At 37.8% G+C, this 23,214-nt stretch overlaps 1 protein-coding gene across 3 annotated transcripts in view; it reads right to left on the bottom strand.

Moving 5' to 3' along the window:
• The window catches only part of WWC3 (WWC family member 3), a 68,724-nt gene that overhangs the window by 3,212 nt on the left and 42,298 nt on the right, over positions 1-23,214 (bottom strand). The window contains exons 11-21 of one of the 3 annotated variants that reach the window (XM_009287836.2): positions 17,066-17,186; positions 16,147-16,221; positions 14,999-15,085; positions 12,354-12,546; positions 8,081-8,248; positions 7,196-7,347; positions 6,308-6,467; positions 4,965-5,129; positions 3,386-3,478; positions 1,857-2,087; positions 989-1,116 (exon numbers count right to left, since the gene is read on the bottom strand). In XM_009287836.2, coding sequence (XP_009286111.1) covers positions 989-1,116; positions 1,857-2,087; positions 3,386-3,478; positions 4,965-5,129; positions 6,308-6,467; positions 7,196-7,347; positions 8,081-8,248; positions 12,354-12,546; positions 14,999-15,085; positions 16,147-16,221; positions 17,066-17,186 — 1,573 coding nt within the window. The remainder of the gene's footprint in view (positions 1-988; positions 1,117-1,856; positions 2,088-3,385; positions 3,479-4,964; positions 5,130-6,307; positions 6,468-7,195; positions 7,348-8,080; positions 8,249-12,353; positions 12,547-14,998; positions 15,086-16,146; positions 16,222-17,065; positions 17,187-23,214) is intronic. The other 2 variants (XM_009287837.2, XM_019474263.1) reach the window with 2 other exon arrangements.

Genomic DNA, 23,214 nt, shown 5'->3' with positions numbered 1-23,214 from the left:
ATGTAATTTAAGCAAAAAAATTACATTAAAGGACAGACAGCTTTCATCTCATTTCATTCAATTCCCCATCTCTTTCTATCTCTCAGTAGACAAACCATAAAACTCCCCTCTCTCATCACCAGAAATCTAAGACGTAAAAACACCCCTAAAATTTCTATTCCTCTTACTTCCTCCTCACCTTTGTGGGAAAGACCTTCCCAATGTAATTTAAGCAAAAAAATTACATTAAAGGACAGACAGCTTTTCTATTTCACTTAAGTATTCTTTGAAAAAAAGTTCTAAAAATCTAAACACTGGATGAAATAGCATAATGTAACATTGTAGCTGAGCTGTCCTCCACATCTATGTCGCACGAACATTTTCTTACTCCTACCGTTACCCTGCCAATAAAAATTATAAAAATTTTAATGCTGAAGTAATAAAGTCTTCCTGTGAAATGCACACTGATTATCAATGCCACTTGTACACAAAATAAACTGTCAGAAAAAAAATAAAGCTAAGAGAGGACATGTACCATGTAAACACAGATGAAATAGGAAAAAAAGTCCAAAGAAAAGCCTTCTTGAGAGAAAGTTGGAATATTATTGAGTAATTTTTAGGGAGAGAGTGTTACTAGCAATGTATATGCATTACATTAAAGAAACTACTTATGCCCACAGGCTTGCATTGAAGAACTGACAAAATCATTTGAACTTAATAGTGACTAGACTAAGTTGAAAGAATCACCTAGGCTATGTTTGCACTTGAAGACTTTTTTTTTAATTTTATGTGTTTTAGAATTTTAACACTGTGATTTTACCTTAGCTTTGGCTTTTTGCACAACAAATAATTCAAAGGAAACTCATATGTCCAAATCAATCAAGTTAAAATACAGTTAAAAATTACTGGCTATATAGAAGACACACAGAATTTAAGCTATATGCTTCAGAGAGCTTTAACCTCTCTAATGAACTGTTGCTATGCTATTTCACTACACATTACCACTTACCTAAAAGTCTGCACCTGAATAGGCTCCTTCTGATTTTGCCCACGCAACTGGTATATTTCTTTTGATGCTTTCTTTAGCATCTTTTCAGCTGCTTGCTCTTGGTGATGTTCAAATTTGGTCTGTCTGGTCTGAGAACAAGAATATAATGCTTAAAATGGTCATGTGAATAAATAAAACACAAGAATACCCAGGTTAAAATAATGGATTTTTTCCCACTCACCACAGGAAAGCACCCAAGTACATTGTCTGAAATAGCTGATCATCTAAGAATTATAAATTCAAAAGACTGACAGTGTTGTTTCATTTCTTAATGCTCTTCAGACAGATATGTATTAAATTAATGAAATTTACTTCACATAGATCTGTCAAACAAGACCTTAAAATAAATTTAGGCTCACTCTTTGTCTCCAATAATGCAATGACAATTTTGTTTGTTGTGCAGTTTTTGCCACTTTTTGCCTATAACTTCTTTCTCCAAGAACAGGGAAAAAAAAATATCACATACTTAGGGAACATTCCAAATACTTGTAAAATTGAAATATCAAATCAGCAAAATTTCTTTCAAAGATCAGAAGTAAGGAAATTATTAAAGTTCCAATAATAAATACCTAAAACAAAAAAACCCCAAACCAAAACAAAAAGTGCCATTGGCAAATAGTGCCATTCTCCAGTAATTGTCCTCAAATAAATACACAGTTTGGTAGTAATCAATGCAAAAATTTTTATTCTGTTAACTTCAAGAATATAGAAGTAACATTCATTGTTTGAAGTTCTGTAAAAACAGCTCTTTAGACATCGTGTCACAATCAAGAAATTTTGAAACCAGAAGTTTCTGAACATGTTGAGTGCTCATCTCATGTTACCATACCTGCCTTTCTGCTTCCTTCAACAAGTTTCGGAATCGCTCATCCCGAAGGACCCAGTGGGGTAGATCTGTCTGCCCTCTGAGTTGGGCATCTTCCAGACGCTGTCTCAACTCTCTTAAAACACATATCTCCTCGTTCAGCTGTCTCTGTCTAGTTCTGGATGCCTGGAGATCCAGCTCCAGGTCTAAGGACGTCCTTGCCATAAGCTCAGCCAAAGATGATCTGCAGGACTGCTGAGTTATTAGGATTAAAATAAAATGCACAATGTATTACTCTCAACATGGTACAGTGGTCTATCTTTAGCTATATAGAGCATACATTTTCTGTACTTACTTCACACACAGAGTATTTCTTGACACAAAGTTTTGGAGAGATTATTTATATCCCACAGTGAAAGGCTAACTAGCTGTAGAGGTTTTCTGTACCATACAAACTTTTTCAATTAATGCTTTCTACTACCTCCTTTTACAGTCTCCTTTTGGCTTATAAATATTATCCTAATTTAAGTTTATGGACTAAACTTTCGTGTTACGAGTTTTTCATGTTGCATCCCTTTTATTATCATCGTAACAGAGTCATGACGTCAGAAAATAATGTACTGAGCAAGATTCCCCTTAAAGGGCTGTATTCAATACTGGTTTCAAGATACATTCTGAATCAAAATGGGAGGCACGGCTATCTACTTGCCTACCAGCAAGAAATTAACTTCTGCTGACCAGGCTAAACTGTATGCAATTTATGTACAAGGCATTAACGCCTTACCTGCCCTTCCCTGCCCACTTGTTCTGCAGAGTACGGGGTGGCATGAGGGCGAAAGGAGAGCTTAACCTATTCATTCCTGAATACTTGGGCCTCAAATACTATGGTTTGCTAGGCTGCATGGGAGGGGAGCTGGATGTTTTACTGTCATGTTAACACACAATTCTCTGGGCCTGCACCCTGCATCATAAACTAGATTTTAAAGATTTAACAAAGTTTACATCTAAATCAATACAAATTCAGTCCCCATTAAACTAATTTTTGTCTGCCACACTTTTTTTTTTCAATAATTGAGTACGGGGTGGCATGAGGGCGAAAGGAGAGCTTAACCTATTCATTCCTGAATACTTGGGCCTCAAATACTATGGTTTGCTAGGCTGCATGGGAGGGGAGCTGGATGTTTTACTGTCATGTTAACACACAATTCTCTGGGCCTGCACCCTGCATCATAAACTAGATTTTAAAGATTTAACAAAGTTTACATCTAAATCAATACAAATTCAGTCCCCATTAAACTAATTTTTGTCTGCCACACTTTTTTTTTCTCCTCAATAATTGTTCACAGCTGTATTTCACTTCTCTATGTCTACCTTTTAGCTTAAAAAACCCAAACCAAACCCGAAACACGCACCCCTCTCCCAATTATATTACAGAAGCCTTATACATTTCCTAAAAACATCAGAATGTACCTGTAGACATCTAAAGCTTAGGTATAAAAGTAACTGTGTTCTAGCAACTTAGTGAAAAGTAAAAACCAGTTTCCTAGGTATACCTGCTTATACCGTAGAGTACGCCTCTCCAATGTATTCCGGACAAAAGGGGACTTCCTTGGCAGAGTTGAACTGTCACTGTCACTGCGATACAGCTGATGAGAAAAGATATTGAAAATACAGCTTGCTTACAAGGTCATCTACAGTAAGACATCTGGATTATTCTTTTTCTTTTGAGATTTATTTTTAAAAATGCACTGAAACTGTCTTAAGCAACTGATTTTTTTCAGCTTTAGTTATTTATGAAGATTTATATATAAATATTAGTGATTAAACTGTATAGTTATAATAATTCAAGAAAACTTCAAAACCACCAGTGTTTTACAGCTAAGTTTCATCAAGCATTCTACTAAATATCCAAGACAATGTAAGCTAAAAAAAAAAGGGGAGCAGAGAGTTAAAGGCAATATTCTTTCTTCCTAAAGCATTTACTGTCATGGAAGTTAAGTAAATGCAGATCAAGTGAGGGTCTTTAACAATCTTTTCCTTTTTGCACTACCTTTGTTCTGGTGTGTGAGGGTGTTTTACTCACATTCCCTATATCATAAACAGATACAGAATCCAGAAATCAAACTGAAGAATTTGGAGGGGTCCATAGATGCACTGTGTGCAATGTAAGTAAGAAAGCAAAAACCAGATCATCCTTGGTAAATGCAGATCAAGTGAGGGTCTTTAACAATCTTTTCCTTTTTGCACTACCTTTGTTCTGGTGTGTGAGGGTGTTTTACTCACATTCCCTATATCATAAACAGATACAGAATCCAGAAATCAAACTGAAGAATTTGGAGGGGTCCATAGATGCACTGTGTGCAATGTAAGTAAGAAAGCAAAAACCAGATCATCCTTGGTTTAGGAAAAAGCATAAAAAGTTAAAAATCACTACTTAATTTTCAAACTCAAGCTCTCAAAAGCTTATGAAAAGAGTACAATTAAAGCTGTGTGCATTCCACCAATATTGCAAAATCAATACCCATGTATTGATCTGCAACACCGTGAGCCAACTGCTTATAAGCCTTTTGCCATTGAACATAGCAACCGGCTAACATGAGCTTGAAAACTGTTGTGCCGATCCTCAATTACTTGCACCAGTGCACTTTGGAATCCCACTGTAACAAGCATCCTATGACCAACATTCATGACAGCAACCAGAGTCGTAAGAATATTTACGCAGTAACTCTAAGATTATGCATTCAGTCCCCTTTCCCAAACTTTTAGGTACCTGAAAGTTAAACACGGCTTCGAAGCTAACTGTTTATACACCTCATTAGACAGCATTGTACCTCTGTAAAATCAATCACCCTAGCCTAACATCTAAGGTTGCCAGGGAAAAGAGTTTAGTATCTAATTTGTCATAGATTCTTAAATTTTAAATGAAACAAATTCAGGTTTAAACTCTTAAAAAGAGCCAGGGGGCCTCTTCCCCACTGCAATGTTTAAATTCAATGAAAGATTATTCATTAGTATTAAAAAGTAGTACGTGTTTCTTATAAATGTAATAAAGTCTCAAGAAGAAATTATCAAAAATGTACAAAATACTTGTGTGGAGCCCCGCCCCACCCCTTCTTTTTATGCCTTACTCACTCTGCAAACGTATTGACTTCGTGCTCCTGGCGAGAAGGTCTGGGAACGAACAATAGTGCTACTGCGAACAAAAGCAGAACCCCGTGGCCTGCGGCTAGTTCTCTCTTTTGGAAGAATAGCAACTTCTTCAGGAAACAGATCCTCAGTGTTAGTTTCCTTATCCACCTAAAATTTCAATGAAAGAAAAATTTTTGTTTTTTCCTTATTTTCTCTCTCTCACCAAAAACAATCAGACATTACAACAATATCAAAAGTAAACAATTTGCCCTGCTAGCTAGGTTCAAGTTTTCATGAGCACTGAGACCAGAGGATGAATCACCTCGGTTTTTTAAAAAGTTCTGAAACTAGGTCATTCAAAATTATAAGATTACCTTTCAGAAGCCTTTGCTGGAACAGTAACAATTATGAGATGCAGTTATAACATGAATCATAGCTGCAGAGCACAAAGACTGCATTCAGCATTGGCAACTGGGCATTAACCAAACTACCACCCGATCTCCAGCCTCAACAGAAGAAAACTGAGTCACCTATCAATAAGCAAGGTGAGTCTGAAGTAAGCAACCACCTTAAAAGTGGAGGAAGTCAAATGAAGAAAAGAAACTCAACAAAAGGGAACTGAAAGACTGTTGAAACAATGATACAAGAACACTATTCAGAAATACAGAAAACATACACTACTCTAGCAAAGCTTCCAAACTTTAAGATAACTCACTCCTCAGTAGGAGGTATGATCTTCCCTAAAGGCAACACAAATGGCTTACGTTCCTCTACTTCAATGGAAGTGTGCCGATTTCAGCTTGTTCAGGATTGTTTTCAATGTCTCATATCGTGATTACAAAAGATTTTAAATACATCAGTTTCAGCACAATTGTTCTGAAATTTTCAGCTGTATTTATTGTAACACTGAAACAGCAATGCAAGTCTTAAAACATTAAGCTTCTTCACAATTCCTTCAGAAATCCTTATTTCTAAGAGCGCTGGAATTTGATCATGATCTCTTCTGCTACAATTTCGGGTCAACACAGACATTTGATACGAGTGCATATTTACAAATTAGATAAAAGCCACAGTAAAAATAGCTTGCCTTTTGATGTAAAAAACTAATTCTGCCCAGAAATAACCAGCAAGCAAACAAAAAAAACCATCCCTAAAGAGGGCACTTTTGACAACTCAAAAGGCACACGGCTGTCACGAAGGCAGTGCTCACACAGGGTTGTTAATGTAATTTCTGATTCTCTTCTCTCCTGATCAATTCGGACTCAGACTCAAGGAGCAGCAGTAACACTTTCTGTGTGCGCCAGGCAGCATGGCAGTTTCTGTACTGCAGTGTTTTCTCTCATTACCTTTAGTGGTGGAGGCTGCATTTTTCCAGAACTGTACTGGCCTGCTTGAGTTGCAAACATGTGTCCAGCTAATGAATCCCCGCAAAATGGCTCTGGGTAAGGAGGACTAGTCTGGGTGCAATTACTGCATCCACTGTCAACAGATTCTGCTTGCCAACTCCTAAAGTCAGAACATCACAAGAATTTTGCAGGTATTAAAGAAACTCATGCAATTATGCATCACATTTATATATTTCATTATCTAGGTGTTTGTCATTTTAGACTATTATTTCTCTAATAAAAATACACAATTTTCAAAGGGAGAACATATCCTGCTTGCATTTCTGCAGATGCACAGACAAGCAAACACATTTCATGCCAAAACCAACCAAACAAATCATCTTCCCTAATTTTCTTAAAGCATATGTTCTGGTCTTTAAAACAATACTAAGAAAACAATAACAAAAACTAACTCATGTAACAAACTAGGAGTATTATTAATGATGAAACAGCATTGTAATAAACCCTGAAATAGTAAGAGCTGTGTTGCATGTTCACTCCATAAGCATGGCAATGCATATCTTTCTTTGACAGTTTCCCATGTCACCACAAAATTATTTTTTTTTTTTTTAGTACAGTGCTGTTGCAAACACATTACAGTTGCCTCCCTAGAAAAGTTTCTGTCTGATATAATGTTTTCCCACTCCCCAAATTCCAAGTCCTCTAAACTCAGCCAGCTATTCAAATAAGGTTTTCTCCTGTTTGCACATCATCATAACAACAGAATTTTATACTTGTAACACTAACAGGAAGCAGATCTCAGAATAAGGACCTGCTGTATTTCAGGCTATACCCACAGTGTAAATATCACTCAGCTGTTTGATGAGGTATTTAAACGACTATTTTTACCTTTCTGATATGGCTTCTGCCTGATCTTCCTTTCTTTCCATCTCCAGGATTTCCTCCTCTGTGTACTCCAGTTTCACTCTCTCTTCTGCCAACTCTCTCTCAACTGCTTCCAGCTGGGCAGTTGTCCTAGCTAACAGGGCTGTCACTGCATCCTGAAAGGTAAACTAGACTTCAGATAAAACTGTTTGAACAAGCCATTGTGTTTAATGTATATTATTCAGAGAAAATGAAATAAAAACATAGCCACTGTAAGTTCCTTAAAAAAAAAAACAAACAAAAAACCCAAACCCCCAAAAAAACCCCAAACGCCCCAAACCCCCCAAAACCACACACACCCCCCAAAAAAACCCCAAAACAAACACACACACCCCAACCCCAAAACATCTGTCCTGAATCTTAATGATCAAAAAGTACGTGGTGTTCCATGAATGCAACTTCTCACAGAAACCAGGCAGACTTCATCTCACTGTGGAGCGTTATCCAGCAAGTTAGGTCTGAAGAGACCTCCGGAGGTCACCTAGTCTGATGTCCTGCCCAAAGCAAGGACAGCTTCATAGCCACATCAGGTTGCCCTGGGCCCAGTCAAGGGCTGAAAAATCTCCAAGGATGGAAATTGCACAACCTTTCTTGACAACCTCTTGAAGTGCAGTGGCAGAAATTTTTAATGAGTTTTAGTTAGTTGGACTGGAAGTGTGCATACAAACATACACAGAGTACTATTTCAAGCACCTGTCCAGACATGATCTAGCTTTTAATTATTCTTTTAAAATCCAGCTCTTGCCACAAGAGCTAAATCAAGGTATCACCTCTGTGCCCCAGGTAAGATCACAACCAACCACCCAGCAGGTCAAATAAAGTAAACAAAGCACTTTTTCAGAGCCATACTGTTTTAACTCTAGTTACATTTCCAGAAGACCGGGGAATACTTTCTTCACACTGGTTTTTGTTCTTTGCTCTCTGGGGGTCTGAACCAGTGAAGATCTGAACAGAATACCAGTGAAGCTGCATGTCACCAGAATTCTCTGCATCAGTCAGGTTTATCTGAGCAATGCCCTGTAAACAAAAAAAAGCATTGACCACAATAAGGTAAACATACAGTGCAGGATAGACACCTTCTCATTTAAAGAGTATTTTACTTACAATGTAAAAACCCCACTTTACCAAATACTAATAGTGTCTCTTAAAAATAGACAGTTTTGTTCTGTGTTGTTATGATGTCTAAGATACTGAATTTCTTGCCTCTTGCTTACTACCAGAAAGGACCAGAGTAGATACTAAATTTTTTTAAGTTGAAAAATGAAATTTGTATGACTGATGTAGGTATGATTGTTACAACTGACAACTCTTAATATTTTATTTAAAAAACCCTCTCAATTACACATCTGATTTCTACATTTGCTTAAATTAGTATTACTTTAACAATATTACTTTAATCTGTTTTCTTTTGAGAGAACTATATTCTGAGATAGCCTTCCATTCTCTGATCCTCAGAGGCATCTTCCAAAGGGGAAAAAACGTCATGTAAAACAATTTTTTTTCCTGCCTATTTACATCATAAGGTAGTCAAATGGGCCATAAAGCCATTTTTCCACTTTCCAAGCCAGCCTTACATCCCCCAGAATCAGGTGAAAACAGGTTTAATGGAGGCTTCCCACTAAAAGTATTCCCAACTTCAAAGTAGCCCTACTCCATCCATCCATTCATGTAAGAAATTTCTGAGTGGTGTTGACCAAAATGAAAAAGAGCTGTGAGCAAATCCATGCCTTTTTCTTTTTTTGAATCAGTTCACTAGCTGGACCTAGCGATGATTTTTTATTAGCTAGCCTTAATTACTGCTTTTGGCTTTATCTGGCTGTCTCTACAACCTGTTCATTTCCATACTAATGGACCACATGCTAAGAATGTTTTCATTTATACCACTGGAAAAAATCATGGAAAAAATGTTTTAATCTCTCACAGAACAAATAGCTGGATGCAATGATTCTAATTGTAAAGGCAGTAGCAAATGTATACAGAAACCGCATTCAACTTTAAGCGGGTAAAGAAACAGTTAGTTAGAAAATAATAATTAAAAAAAAATCATCATATTGTTTTTCCAAGATGAATGTTCCCTGGGGCTCTGTTTAAACAGGTGTATAAAGGACAATGGAGAAAAGTTTTTGAGACTAACAAAAGAATGTCATATCGGGATACAACATGTTACTGAGAACGTCGTTTTATGTCAGTATACTGGATGCTACAAAGAGAGATACCTTTTCTTTTATACATAAAACAGAGATGTCTTCTAATTATCTACTTGTTCTGACACACTGTAAGAAAGAAACATGTATCGAACACTCACGCTTTTGCATCAGAGTTGGAAAACGTATAAGACATGCTGGGTTTGGTTTTAGAGGCAGAGGTGAAAGCTGTTTTCTTGTCACCAATATTGGAAGAAGCATACGTTGACTCTTAAGATGTCTGACACTCCCCTACACACCGCATTTATTAAGCGGCTAAGAAAGCATGCCACAGAAGCTGTTACTACAAAGTGAATGACTAATTGGGTAGAAAATTACCATCGAACCCAATTAATAATTATCAGTACTGAAAGGACTAATTAATATTTCGCCTCCACCTCAAGATTTGGAGGGCGCTCAAAAGGATGAAGAAACCAAGGTGGCTCTGCTAGCGGTCTGTCACGTGCCTGCTCTGATGCATTTGTTAACAACTGGGATAGCAGAATAGTAAAAGCATTTATGAATCTCTCGGTGATGTCAAACAGAGGGATTGTAAAATTTATGAGAAAAGGATCGGAATTTAAAATTATGTTAAAAAATGGGATGGATGTTCTGAAATAAAAACATGAAATGCAAAAAGACAAATATTACAATCAAGAAGAAGAATTCAAATAAATTAAGACATGGGGAATAATTGTTTGGTCAGGGCTGTAAAAGATCAGAAACTGGGAGTGAAACAGCAATGCCATGTGATCGCCAAGAAAGGCAATCGCATTTCTTTGATGTTTTAACATGAGCTATATATGCTAACCATGGAAAATAACAACTCCCTTATCTCAACATTGATGAGGCCACCAGGGAAGAAATAAGCTAACTTAAGGAAGCACAGTTTCAGAAAGCTGTAGGAAAACTGAAAAAGATCTTTCAGCAAGGCAGGGCATATGAGTAGAAGTTTGAGGGAATGGAAAGACCATCCCACAAATTTAGTAGATCTACTTCTCTATGTAAGCGAAGTTTAGAACTATTTGCCTGAATATTTTTTTCTTTTTTTTTTTCCCCCCCTTCCCTGTTTTGTACAAAAATGTGTTTAGCTTAGGATAAACTCCAGCCTGGCTTCTGCATTTAGGAAAGCATTTAACTGGCATAATCTAATTGAAAAGAATGCAGTCATCAAAAACGTCAGAAATATAGGGATGAACAAATGGATGGAAAAAATTGTAATCTCAGTGGAAGAGATTTTGAAAGACAATTATAGAGGCCATCACAGCAGTTCCACAGAGAGGTAGCAAATGATTCCTCAGTTTGAGAAAATGCTTATTTTCAATTTACAGCAAGAGGGCAACAATCATCATGTTTAAATACATACTTCAATGCACCTACCTTAAGAAACCATGGCATTGTTTCTCTCTTTTTGAGTGGCATTGTTAACTTACGCTAAAGTATGTTACCAACTACTGTAGACAAATATTTCTAACAAAACTACACTAAGACTATGAAAGAGAAAAAAATCCTACCAACATAACTTGAAGGCCTATCATTTTTTGCTAATTCACTAATAGCAGTTAAAATAAAAGCACCCTAAACTTAGATGGACTTGTGTCAATATAAAGATGCTTTACACTGAAATAGCTATTTAGCTTCCCAGAGGAACAGGCTATACCAGTATAAAGCATTTTACACCAATATATCCAGCCCGTTCTCGAGATGCTTTCTCTTTCATTAGGTTGTAGTGCAAAAATGACAAAACTTCCCACTGTGGACAAGACCTTGAGTCAGCTTCCATCAACATTAAGACCACTGTTTATATAAGATGCTACCTAGTTTTAAAGGTGGACTAACAAACATGCATTCTTGACCAGTTTGCTCAAATAAACACCTCTTATCCATAGTCCAGCATGACAGTGAGATGCCTGTACCTCTTAACTACTTTGATAGGCTTAAAAAAATTTTCACTAACCCATTAGAACACCTCACTGAAATGCCAGCCCACTGACTTCAAAATAGCCAGGATATCAGCCCCAAGGCAGATTTATTTAAGTATATTTACATTTGAAAATAGCTAAATGAAGTTAACATTTAACACATCTAGAGTTACACAGTTAACACACGTAACCTATTTAAACAACTGCTACATTTATTTGAATGCATCTACATCAGACGTCCTCATCAGTTTAAAGTAAAAGGTGTAACAGAAACTGGCCTGGACCACTATTGTCCTGCAACAAGGTTAAGATTGATGTAACAGTAGTCTTCTTGGACCACTGTTATATAGCAAGAAGGGAGTTGTATTTGTTATCTTTTTATTAGGAAACTATTTTACTTATACTGATTCATCATGCACATGTTACAGTGCCATGCAGAAACAGAAGTCTTGAGCACACTGTAGTCTAAAAGCTGACAGATTAAGTCTTTGGGGAAAAGTTTCATTTTTAGACAATGCTTTCCCTCTTGCACCAAAATTTAGCAATGGCAGATTTTTCAACTTTCCCCAAAGCAGGCATTTGTAAGAAATGCATTAAATAAAAAAAGAATTAACTTCTTATCTACTAAATCCCATAGCAATGAATGTAAATGTTATACCAATTTTCAATATGCCTCTGCAATGTAACAGTTAAATAGTACACATAACATTACTTTCAACACTGCTTAAAACGCTCCAATTCTCAACCTCTGCTAATGTTGCTAATTATTTCCAAGACTCTGTAACCTAAAATGCACATATTTCAACTTTTTAAAAATCCCGCCTTTCACAGATACTTATGTATTTTTTATTAACACAACCATAATTACATATGTGAACAGACACATTAACATAACTCTGTTGGCACTTCTTATGGAAAAATAAAGTTTTCACTTTCTCTTTTCAATCTCAAAAATTATTCCTTAAGTAAGTTTAGTTTCCCATATCACAGAGCTTTTTAAGAAAAAGGACCACTTACCAACAGTTCTTCTTGTTGCTGATGGTCAACTGAACAGATATACAGCTGCAGTGATTTTAATTTCAAAACACTTGAATGCACAGGGATTCGGAAAACTTCATTAAATATTAACGGAGTTTGGAATTCCAAAGCTCTAGAGCAGTAAGTGGTTGGTGTGCCTGACTCAAGTGGTGGCAAATAAACTCTCACGTGACTGGGAACAGCAAAATAGACAAATAGTACAGTTGAGATAAAGAAAGCTATTTTGCATTTCTTAAAATCAAGCTAAGCAAAAACATCAGTGTAACTTCTACGTTAATAATCTGCTCTGGAATCTCTTCGTTACAGGAGTTTACTTTGTATTCTTAACACAGAAGAACTGCAAAGCTGATTTGGAAACCCTACCTTTTTCTAACTAAAACTAATTTTTTTGGAACTTTGTGCTTAAACAGTCACCAAGTGGCATTTGAGATGCCCCGAGGTATCCGAGGCATCTACATGGGGCTAGCAAACACGACATAGGATCTATGGGAGAGCTACGGCCTTCCTGAGCAGCAGCAGCTGGAGGCCAGGTGCTATGCTATGATATTTCAAATGGAAACACATGCCTATGTTTAGGCGATTGAATTGCCCTGGTGTCACTGATCCATTTCTCCCTTCCACCCACTAAGCATACCTTTCCCCCTGCCCCTTAAGAAACTCAGCACAAAAGGATAGCAAAAGAAGCCTACAATCATTGCACCCACCTGTCATCTTAAAAAACAAATTTAAATATCTGGTACCATCTCATTTGAGACTCCAAGCCAAAAATCAAAATCCAAAACTATTTTAATCTGACAGAAGGCAGCAGAGCTACTTAGAGAAGTTGTTTCTGTGTTCTCCCTGTTCTGACTGCTTGTCCAGCCCCTGCAATATCCTGGTTTTTGCCATACTTTCCCTCGTGCCAGCAAACAGCTTCATGCAACTGTGTTGTGAACCAGATTAGAAAACTTATCTGGGTTAAAAAGCTAACCTAGCAAAAATAAGGCTTAAGGATTAAAAGAATCCAGCTCAGAGGCTCACTCAAGTTGACTACACAGCTGCATGAACTCTTACACCACCACCACCACCAAGTAAATGGTTAGAGGACAACTGGAAAAGCTCACTGTGGTGGAACTGCCGTGCTGCCATGTGGAGCATCAGTTAGCTAAACAGCTTTACATGATGCAAGAAGAGAGCAATCCAACTCCTCCGTTCATCAGCTGCTGCAGGTAAGTCCGCCCCCAGTAACTCTGATTCAATGAATGCTCAGTTGCATGGAGGAATTCATTAAACTGGCTAAAAGCTTTTTCTGGTTTTGGTAAGATAAACTTCTTTTTTGACCAGTCAAACCAATTGATTTACCCTGCAGCCATGCAATTGATTGATTCCTGTGCAAGTGGTTAACAGGGAAGGATGGGGAACAGAACTGCCTTTTTGAGAGTTGCTTAGATACCTGACTGCCTTGATAACAATGTCCAACAAACCCTCTGGAGTCTTTTTTTACCTTGCTGACTCTACTTGACTTTGTTCAGATGACACTTACTTATTTTTCCAATTACAAGGCAATATGGCTGAGTACTACTCAATACTCACATTTTTTCCCTATAGCACGCCCTTGCACTCACACTGAAAACAAAGCAAAAGACCGACACTGATGCACTCACTGATACGAAGAATTTCCACTAGAGGTTTGCAGAGTTAGCAAGATCAAGTGTTCTCAACAAAGATCAACTCATTCAGTGAGATGTATGTCAATTTAACAGCTCCCACAGAATGACTTATATTACAACATAACAATGTTATCACACCTTCATTTTCCACAGTTTTCAAACAACCTCTCCCAGAGATAAAGATCAACAATTTTCACGGGTCAAGTTTCTTTAAAATATGTTAAGATACATATCACTAGATAAGACTGTGTTTTATGGCAACATTGCCATTATTTAAGAAACATTTATTAGAATAAACTAAGCAACTTTCTATATAATGCAATACAGAATTTGAAAAAGTAGCACAGGCCGACAGAGGTTAAAAAAAGTCAACTGTTTGTACTGATTCTCAGCTAGTATTTGTGCTAAAATTACCTTCAAAAGGTGTTTCACAGATATTCAAGGAGAGCAGTAATGGCCACAAAAGCTTGCAGAGGTCCTGGTTTTTTGTTTTTTTTCTTTTGGTTAAGATAAAGGGCAAGGTATCTCTCTCACTGATTAATATAGACGTTACAGTAGAAATTTGAGGGAACTACACTAAGCTGCTTCTGGGATACATCGCAGATGAGCTGCAGAAAAGTTGTACAGGAAATAGTATTTCTGGAATACTGCAAATAACGTAGACAGCTTTTGGGCCAGAAGGCATGGGGTGATGGATGCATGACTTTGATGTTTTTGAACAAACATTCCTGTGCATAATAAACACGTAAGAACATGGGTCGTTAGAGACTATGCTTGTTACCTGACCATTATGACAGAGATTCTACAAAAGGGACACCTTGTGTCCATAAAATTAACCCTATCCTCATGTAAACTAAGACATACCATCTTCTCCAGAAATGGCTTAATTTTGCATGAAAGCAAACAAATTTGTGGTATTTACCATTGTGGCACAAAACAAGAAATGATCAGACTTTGGGTGAAATTTAAGCTTACATTTTGCAGTTTTCTTTAACAACTAGACTACTGAAGTTCTTCAGCTGTAATACATGGACTAACAGACATTCGCTTCCACTGTCATGCCTGGAAAACAAATTTCCTGTGTTAGTCAACAAGCATCAATACTTTGCTTAAGAGATGGAGATGAAAGACTAAAAAGATTTTAAGAATGTAAAAGCACCTTTTGCTGTTAAACAAATCTCTTAAATCAGTTTGAATCAAAAGCAATTACAGATATCACTCTCTGGTAGCAGAACATTATTAATAATATTAGCTACAGTAACAAAGTTATCAGAACTAAGATAATTAAACATTATTCAATTTGAAAAGAATAATATTCCCTACTGTGACTCTTGATAGCGAAGAGGTTTTATAAAATACACTCCTTGGTTTAAACAGTTACACCATATGCATGTATGTGTGTGTGTGCACATGCGCGCACATATGTAATGCATCGGTTACATTAGACAAATCAGCCTGCATTATTTTCATGGGTTAATGAAAATAAATAAAAAATTCTACTCTTTCACATCAGCATGAATTTTGAAATGGAACTAACAAACCTGGCTGAGATTTGGAAACGCCCAATCTTCAGAATTAGTCTTCCAAGGGGTAGAGACGATTCTGGAGGGCTGACTTAAGATACGACATCCTGCCTTGCACTCCTATAATCTGCCCTTCCCCACGCTCCTCCCACTACTAACAATAGCATGCCCTAAGCACAGGACTTCAAAGCTGTATTTGGGAGCTGTATTTGTATTGGCGTCTCTTCATCTGTGATTTTCCTAAGGTAATCCTCCTTCATCTGGCATAAAAGTCAGATCTCGCACAGAGACGTATCCCTATATCCACATACTCATTAATGGGCCAGACAATGAAAATGCTACTGAAAGAAGTAACGAAGGCCCTTTTATCAGCCAGCATTGAAAGGACACTGAATGAACTGTAGTTAAGGCACATCCCCAGCAGAAAGTGGCATGTGATGACTAATCTGTACATCCACTGAACTTTGGCTTTCAATTCAGAAACTTCTCAAAACTATCCACTGCAGTTAAGTTTATTAGAAAGTTAAAAACCAAAACCAAGAAAACTAGTGAGCAATTCCTGCTGAGTTGACAGGGGGAAAGAGGAGTAACACTACTCACAGAAAACCAACATGTATTTGCGGTTCTTCACTACTGGCAGCATCACCATAAACAGGCTCTTCCAGATCTTCATTCCTGCAGGAACAGAAAGTACTGTAAACTACATACTGACCTAAGCTGTTAGAACATAATGAAATGAACATTTATTTTGTGATTTATGAATATAAGCAATTGTTTGGTAATACAGGAGGGACTGGTAATACAGAAGGGATTAAGAAGGGATTACGGTTGGACTCAATGATCTTAAAGGTCTTTTCCAACCTAAATGATTCTATGATTCTATAAGATATCTATTTAAAAACACACAGAAGTAGTAATTCACAATTTCAAAAAATGAGTTTTTAGAATACCTCTTTCAAGATATTTAGGGTAGTTTGATATTTAGTCTGCCTTCCATTTCTCTTTAGCATCCTCAAAATCTTATCTTCTTCCCAGTTACTGTTTATTGTGTTAAAACAATTGTATAAAATAGCACGTCTTTACCCATCCTTCAAACACTTGGGTCAACCTACACATTTTTAGATTTTCAGCAGTTCACATATTTCTTCCTTGCAGTTATACTTTTATCACATGCTACTCAGAATTGTAAGTCGCACTCTGTGTAATTTTATTTTGTTATAGATGATTGAAATAAAATTACTGATTTACGACTAATAAGCTGAGAAAACTATCTTTCAAGGGAAAAGTATATTGTGTTAAAATGTTAGAGACAATAAAGTGAAAGGGACTTGGCACTTGTGAACATGACGGTGGAACTGGATGCAAAAAGCTTCTTTCCTTTAAAACATGCAATCTAATGTTCTTACGTTACTAAGAATTAGCAATTTTGAAAGCGTATTCAGAAGTTTACAACGAATTCTTTCAGACCGTGTGGTAGAACAGGAATATTCCCAGCTTACTATGCATTTATACACCTGACCTTTTGCTTAAAGCTTCAAACACGCCACTGTCACTAGCCAGTGAATGATCTGAGAGACATGCTGAAACTCGCCTGGCTCTCCTCTCCGATCTTCTACCACTGTCTCCTCGCAGAGTTACAGCTGTCATGGAGAAAAAGTAAAGACAACATCAGCTCAAGGCCACCTCTTAAAAATTAAACAAGAAACATTTATTGTATCAAAACTGGTGGCAAAACAGTTGGCACAAACACAGTTCATTGCCTTTTCATCTAACTTTAAGTTAAAAACCTAGAATACAATCGACAGGAGATTTTCTGTGGGAGAATTAAGGAAGGAAGTTGGTGGCTAATTTCTCTCTGACAAGACTAAGTATAAACCAATTGCATTGTTATTAAATGCTTTTCTGGTAGAATAATCCCTCCTGGAGGAAGACTTACATTAAGTACACATGATATCCTAAACTTTTAAGATTTACCTACTGAACATACAATAGGCTGAAAACAAACACAGAGACTAATTCTTTTAAGAAGTTATCTGATAACACAATGTGAGGTTTTGTTCTCATTTGTTTCCTAATACAAAGTCTCAAAGCATACTGTTTATACCATTGCATAATAGCAGCTTTTATTTACAGTCTGAGAAGCATTATCAAAAAGAACCAGCGCTTTCCAACTCACTCAGACCACTGTTTTTTCAAATTCTTGGTGAATGACTTTGAAAACTGACTGGGGGAGGAGGAAGCAATATTCAACCCCCTCTTCCACCCTTCCTCGAATCACCAGCAACACCATAAATAGCGACTCAGCAATCATTTTCATGTTGTAAGCACATCAACAAAAATGATGTTACACATCAGGTTTTGCAAAGGCAAGTAGGTATAGCAGCTACCAATCCGTTAAGGTAGGTGCACAAGTTGTAATGCTGAAGAATTGTATAGGTTAAGGTTTTGACACTTCAATGACAGCTCCTAACTTGAGGTTGTTTTCTTTTGCATCCTAGAGAGAACCATTAAACAGACTGGTAGAAGTGCAGTTTCTTCACTGTGCAGTGAAGAACTTTTGCCAACTTTCCCCCCTTTTGCTTAAGGTTCAATGACTGTCCTCAAAGCAGAAAAGCAACGGCAAAGAGGTGCCACTTCAGAGGTAGGGAAAGCATCTTATTTGCTTCTACCCATGCTGAGAAACTTAAACCAGACAGCATGGAAGTATTCCCAGTTTTAGCAGACACCATTTGGAGTGACAGTAGCACTGTGCACATCACACTGGAGGCAAGCACCAATTGACATTTACTGCTTACTACCCCAACTACAGATGAAACACACCTTACTCAAAGTAACAACTCGTTAAGTAACTCTGTTACATGTTATCTTAAGGCATCAAAAATAAAAGGCTGGTACCTAATCAGTAGGTTTTCTTCAGCAGAGCACCAGCCAACAGCCTGAGCTCCACCTGCAGAGCGCAGCTGAGGTACAGACAACTGTGCCACCCCTCTGCATGGGACCCATCTCACTTCCCACCCAAGCACCCCCAGGACAGGACATCAGGAATTGAAGCTTGATTAAAAATCCCCCAAATTAATACAACCACGCCGCTGCTGTCAACAGAAGTGTCTGGCTAAGGTTAGCTTTAACTCACTGTGGGACTGGCAAACAGCATGCACTGAGCCCAGCAGTCCTGCGCTGGCCCAAGGTACGTTCCTTTTATCAAGGGCACCAACAGCACAAAATCCCAGAAGATATTCCAAAAACCACGGGGTCCTGTTTGGAGCTAAAATTCCCTGGTTCTGTCCCAGAATGTCCAAAAAAACCCCAAGAAAGATGTCTCATAAACTGGACAGAGCCAGTTCTCTGCCCTTTTGGATCCATAAGTAGCCCTACAGACCCCTCCTCTCCAAATCCAATGAAGGATTTAGCCATCTTCAGCTGTGCAGCGAATGTATCTGCTGACCAGGGACATCCCAGTCTGCATTTGTCTCTGTGCCTGGAGAAAGAACCACCTGTCCTTCCCCCCTGCCCAAATACAGCATCCCATCCTCATTGTACATCACACATCGTGCAGTGTTACTCATTTCATCCTCGTCACAAATGAGAGCCAAGTTCAAGCTAGCTCGTAGAAAGCAAAGAAACTGTATTTGAACCACACTCTTCTCCATATCACTTGTACAAAGTGGTGGGTTTGGTTTTTGGTTGGTTTTTTTTCTTTCTTTTTTTTTTTTAAGAACTTTTAATTTGGTGAGCCCACCTCTGAGTTCTGTCACTGTTATTTATGCAGAATCAAAACTAGCACTCTGTAGAGACATCTTTTAATGTGAAAGTTTCCCCAATAATTTTACATCACTGGAAAGAGGCTGAACTTCACAAAAGTGTATAAATTTTGTATGAAAGTGCTTCTATAATTTCTGTACTAATTTCAACAAGTTACACTAGGATGACTTCCTTTTGTAAATAAGCCTTTGGCTCACCCCTCCGTGTGAACGCTTTGTATAGATGTAGCGGATGAAAGACCTCATGGGCTCTCTGCTTTGGAGGTTCATGTTCTCAATTTGTCTGGAAGGAAAAATTGGTCTGAAGCACCAATATGATGACATGAAAAACTGACATGTTACAACAATGTTGTAACTTGACAATGATTTGCCTGCTGCCTGCAAGCCATGGAAGCATTCGATAACACCTGGACAATCCCAGCGAATTTGGGAGAGATACAAACACCAAAACATGCCCGTGACTAGGGAAAAAAAAAAAAGTCAGCAGGAAAAATTGGTCAAGAAGAAAGAAACATCAGATTTTTGTTTAAACAGAACAAGGTTTAGCACAGGTTACAGACCTTCCAATGCTGGAAGCTAAAGAATTGTTTAAAAATAAAGTTTCTAAGATAGATAATTACCTTTCATTTTCTTATTTAAATAACAAAATCAGTGAGCAATATATATGAATTTTCAGAACTACTGGGTGCCAAAGCTTGATAAACATAAGACAGCCCTGATTAAAAGAATATTCTCAGGTGTCATTAGTTGAAAAAGTGAACTTCAAAGGAAATGTTGGTGTCCAAGATTTCATTAGCTAAAAAACCATAAATAAATCTAAAGCATGTTTCACAAGCTTAGGAGACTACAAATACCGCACGTCAGCTCAAAATGCACTAATAAAATAGTCAAACACTCCCATAAAAACTTAATCAGAGACACAAACAGACCTTACCTACCATGATGCTGTCAGGCATTACTATGATATAATAAAGCTGAAGCTCGCAGAACACTTTCCAGGAATTTAACTACAGCCATGAATATACTGTTTAGTTGACATAGCAAAAAATTAAGTATGCCATAATGATTAAACAGATACAGCACAATATCAAACAAAACCAAATGTAGCAAAATCTCTTGTTTCTTCACATGCAACTCAAAAAAACCAAAACAACAACCAACACTTCACACACAAAAACACACTGGGAATTACAGGCAAAATCAGCACAATAAGTAATTTCAGGTTCACTTACAGTGAATTTTTCTGTTGTGCCGCATGAGAAACAAGACAAAATGAAAAGCACACAATGATAAATCATCTTTTAGATCTATGACAATATTTTGCGAACAAGAGATTATTTAGGCATTAAAGGAAACTTAGCACTTGAAAGATTATTTTAGGATAGAGAGGACGAGATAGTGAAGATATTAAAGCCCAATATTTTATTAACATGTTTCCTCCCACTCCCAGCTTTATAAATACGATGGATTTAACCTCTCAGGCATATTCCCTCCATTCACACATGCTAACGTATTTCACTGTATGTCCCTGAGACAGATGCAGAACAATAAAACAGCAGATCAGCAACTGAACATCAAAATTACAGTTCCTGAAGAGCTCCTTGAACTTGCTCAAGTGCTGCTTCAGATAAACCCTCCCAGCCCCCGGAATTTGCAAAAATTACCTCATGTTTTGTCTAGTGAAGGAGCAGGCAAAAGATTTGTCCGAGCTGAGACTTACTGGTTTTCCAGCATCGCATTATGCTACTAGACCATTGGGTGGCAGCAACAAAGCACACTGCATAGTACCTTAGTGAAAACCAAAACCCCCCAACATCTGGGGGTTCTCTAACTGTGATATATGAGCTTAATGTTCCATCATGTTCTTCAAGAAAAGAGTACAAAACCAAAACAATTTCAAAACTTCCAACTGCTACTTGCAAGCAACTGCATTACAACTGCAAACCCACCAGCTAGTGAGTGTGGAGCTCAAAGTAGTCATGACTCCAGCCAAAAATCGGAAAGGTTAAGCAAATTTTTCTTAAGCAATTGTTTTCCAATTCAAATATTAAGGACAAAAACAAAACAAACTCAAAAAAAGACAGCCTGGCTACCTTTTAACCATACATTTTTCCTCAAAAAGTAACACAAAGCACTCTGTTCTACACAGAGAAAAGTTGTAACCCCTGGACTAGGAGCTGGAGCTGGACACTGCAGCAGTGACAGCAGGTAGCACACTCGTGTTCTGCCAGAGGTTTTCAGAGAAATGTGAAATGTGTAGAAACGTGACAGAGAAAGGAGAAAAGGAAAACCAAAGTAGGAACTTCAGCCTCATCCTATTGCTCCCTAGGCCCTCAGAGCAGGCCTTCATTTCTAGGAAACACATACGAGCTATAAATGAACTACTAACATAGTTTCACTTACCACAATGGGTGAAGACATGCTGTGGTCTGATCTGAGGTTTAAAGAAAGCCTCAGGAAGCCTCTTCATGGCACTAATTTAAGCACAAGCTTACATGCTGGTCTCTGGAATTCTGTTTATTTTGGTCTGAAAGTTGCAATATGGGCACTAAAAATGTTTACATCTAGTAAATGTAAACACTGCAGCAGTATCTTCTGGCAATGCTAGCTGCCTTAAGGAAAGCAGGTAAGTCTAAACGCAAATGCTGTTCAAGCAATACAGGCTTTTTAGCACAGTGATGACATTTTCTTTTTAAAAATAAAAGTTGAAAGCTTTTCCTTAGATACTGTCAATGTTCCTTCTCATTATCACTTGACAAATAAGATTTTGGTAGGATAATATGATACATTCTCTGGTTATATTTCACATTACTCCTGATGTTTTAAGTCCCGAATGCAACATTCTACGCAATTGCTAACACAGAATTCTGGATATAGAAATGGGATGGGAATTACAATCCTTAATATTAAAAACATTCTCTAAAAGCCCTTCTCTACTGGTATAGTTTTATTAGAAATACAAACAAGCCAACACACAAAAATGTCACCATGAAGGAATACTCTTCATTTTAACAGCAGTTCTTCATTTGATTGATTAAAACAGGAAAAGAAATTTCTCATGTGCCTGTATGCTCAGGTTTTTAAATTTGTTTTGTTTTTTGAAAAGGTTCCTGTTTCCTCTTTTGATCTCTCTAATTTATGTTTCTCAACTGTAGTGCCTCAGAAGCTTCCACCAATGCAAGCTAAAGCAGGTCCATCAACTTCACAGTCAAGCGGGAAAAGGAGACTCAACAGTATGTGTGCTGTGGTAACTGCACACATCGCTCCTCTGCGGTCACAGATTCTCTGAGACAACCACTCAAGCAGATGCTTAATTTCTCACACACCCCCTACAAAAGATGCTCCTTGGCTAAGGAAGCACTCGACTCACGAGCACAGTGCACCATGCACTCATGACCACCATGCCACTGTGGCTTCTGCTCCACTGCAGAACTTCGACATTGGGAACCTGGTCTGGGGTGTGTATGAATTCAGCATGGAGTCAGCCAGCCTTCAAGCACTGTCGGCAGCATCACCTTGTGCCTGGTTTTGTGTTTGGGGTTTTTTTTGGAGGGTTTTTCCCCCCCCCCTCCCCATCTCCCCTGGGTTTGTACTGCTTTAAATTATCAGAATAATGGCAACATGGGCACAATTGGGGGCCTCAGAAGTAAGGTCTGGGGTGTGTATGAATTCAGCATGGAGTCAGCCAGCCTTCAAGCACTGTCGGCAGCATCACCTTGTGCCTGGTTTTGTGTTTGGGGTTTTTTTTGGAGGGTTTTTCCCCCCCCCCTCCCCATCTCCCCTGGGTTTGTACTGCTTTAAATTATCAGAATAATGGCAACATGGGCACAATTGGGGGCCTCAGAAGTAACTAAACCATGCTTTTTTTTTTTTTTTTTTTTTAAAACTAATTCCCAACCCAAGATCA

This window comes from Aptenodytes forsteri, unplaced genomic scaffold (genome assembly GCF_000699145.1).
Source record: "Aptenodytes forsteri isolate BGI_AS27 unplaced genomic scaffold, ASM69914v1 Scaffold200, whole genome shotgun sequence".
NCBI classification, from domain to species: domain Eukaryota; kingdom Metazoa; phylum Chordata; class Aves; order Sphenisciformes; family Spheniscidae; genus Aptenodytes; species Aptenodytes forsteri.
This window is presented reverse-complemented; position numbering and strand designations above follow the sequence as displayed.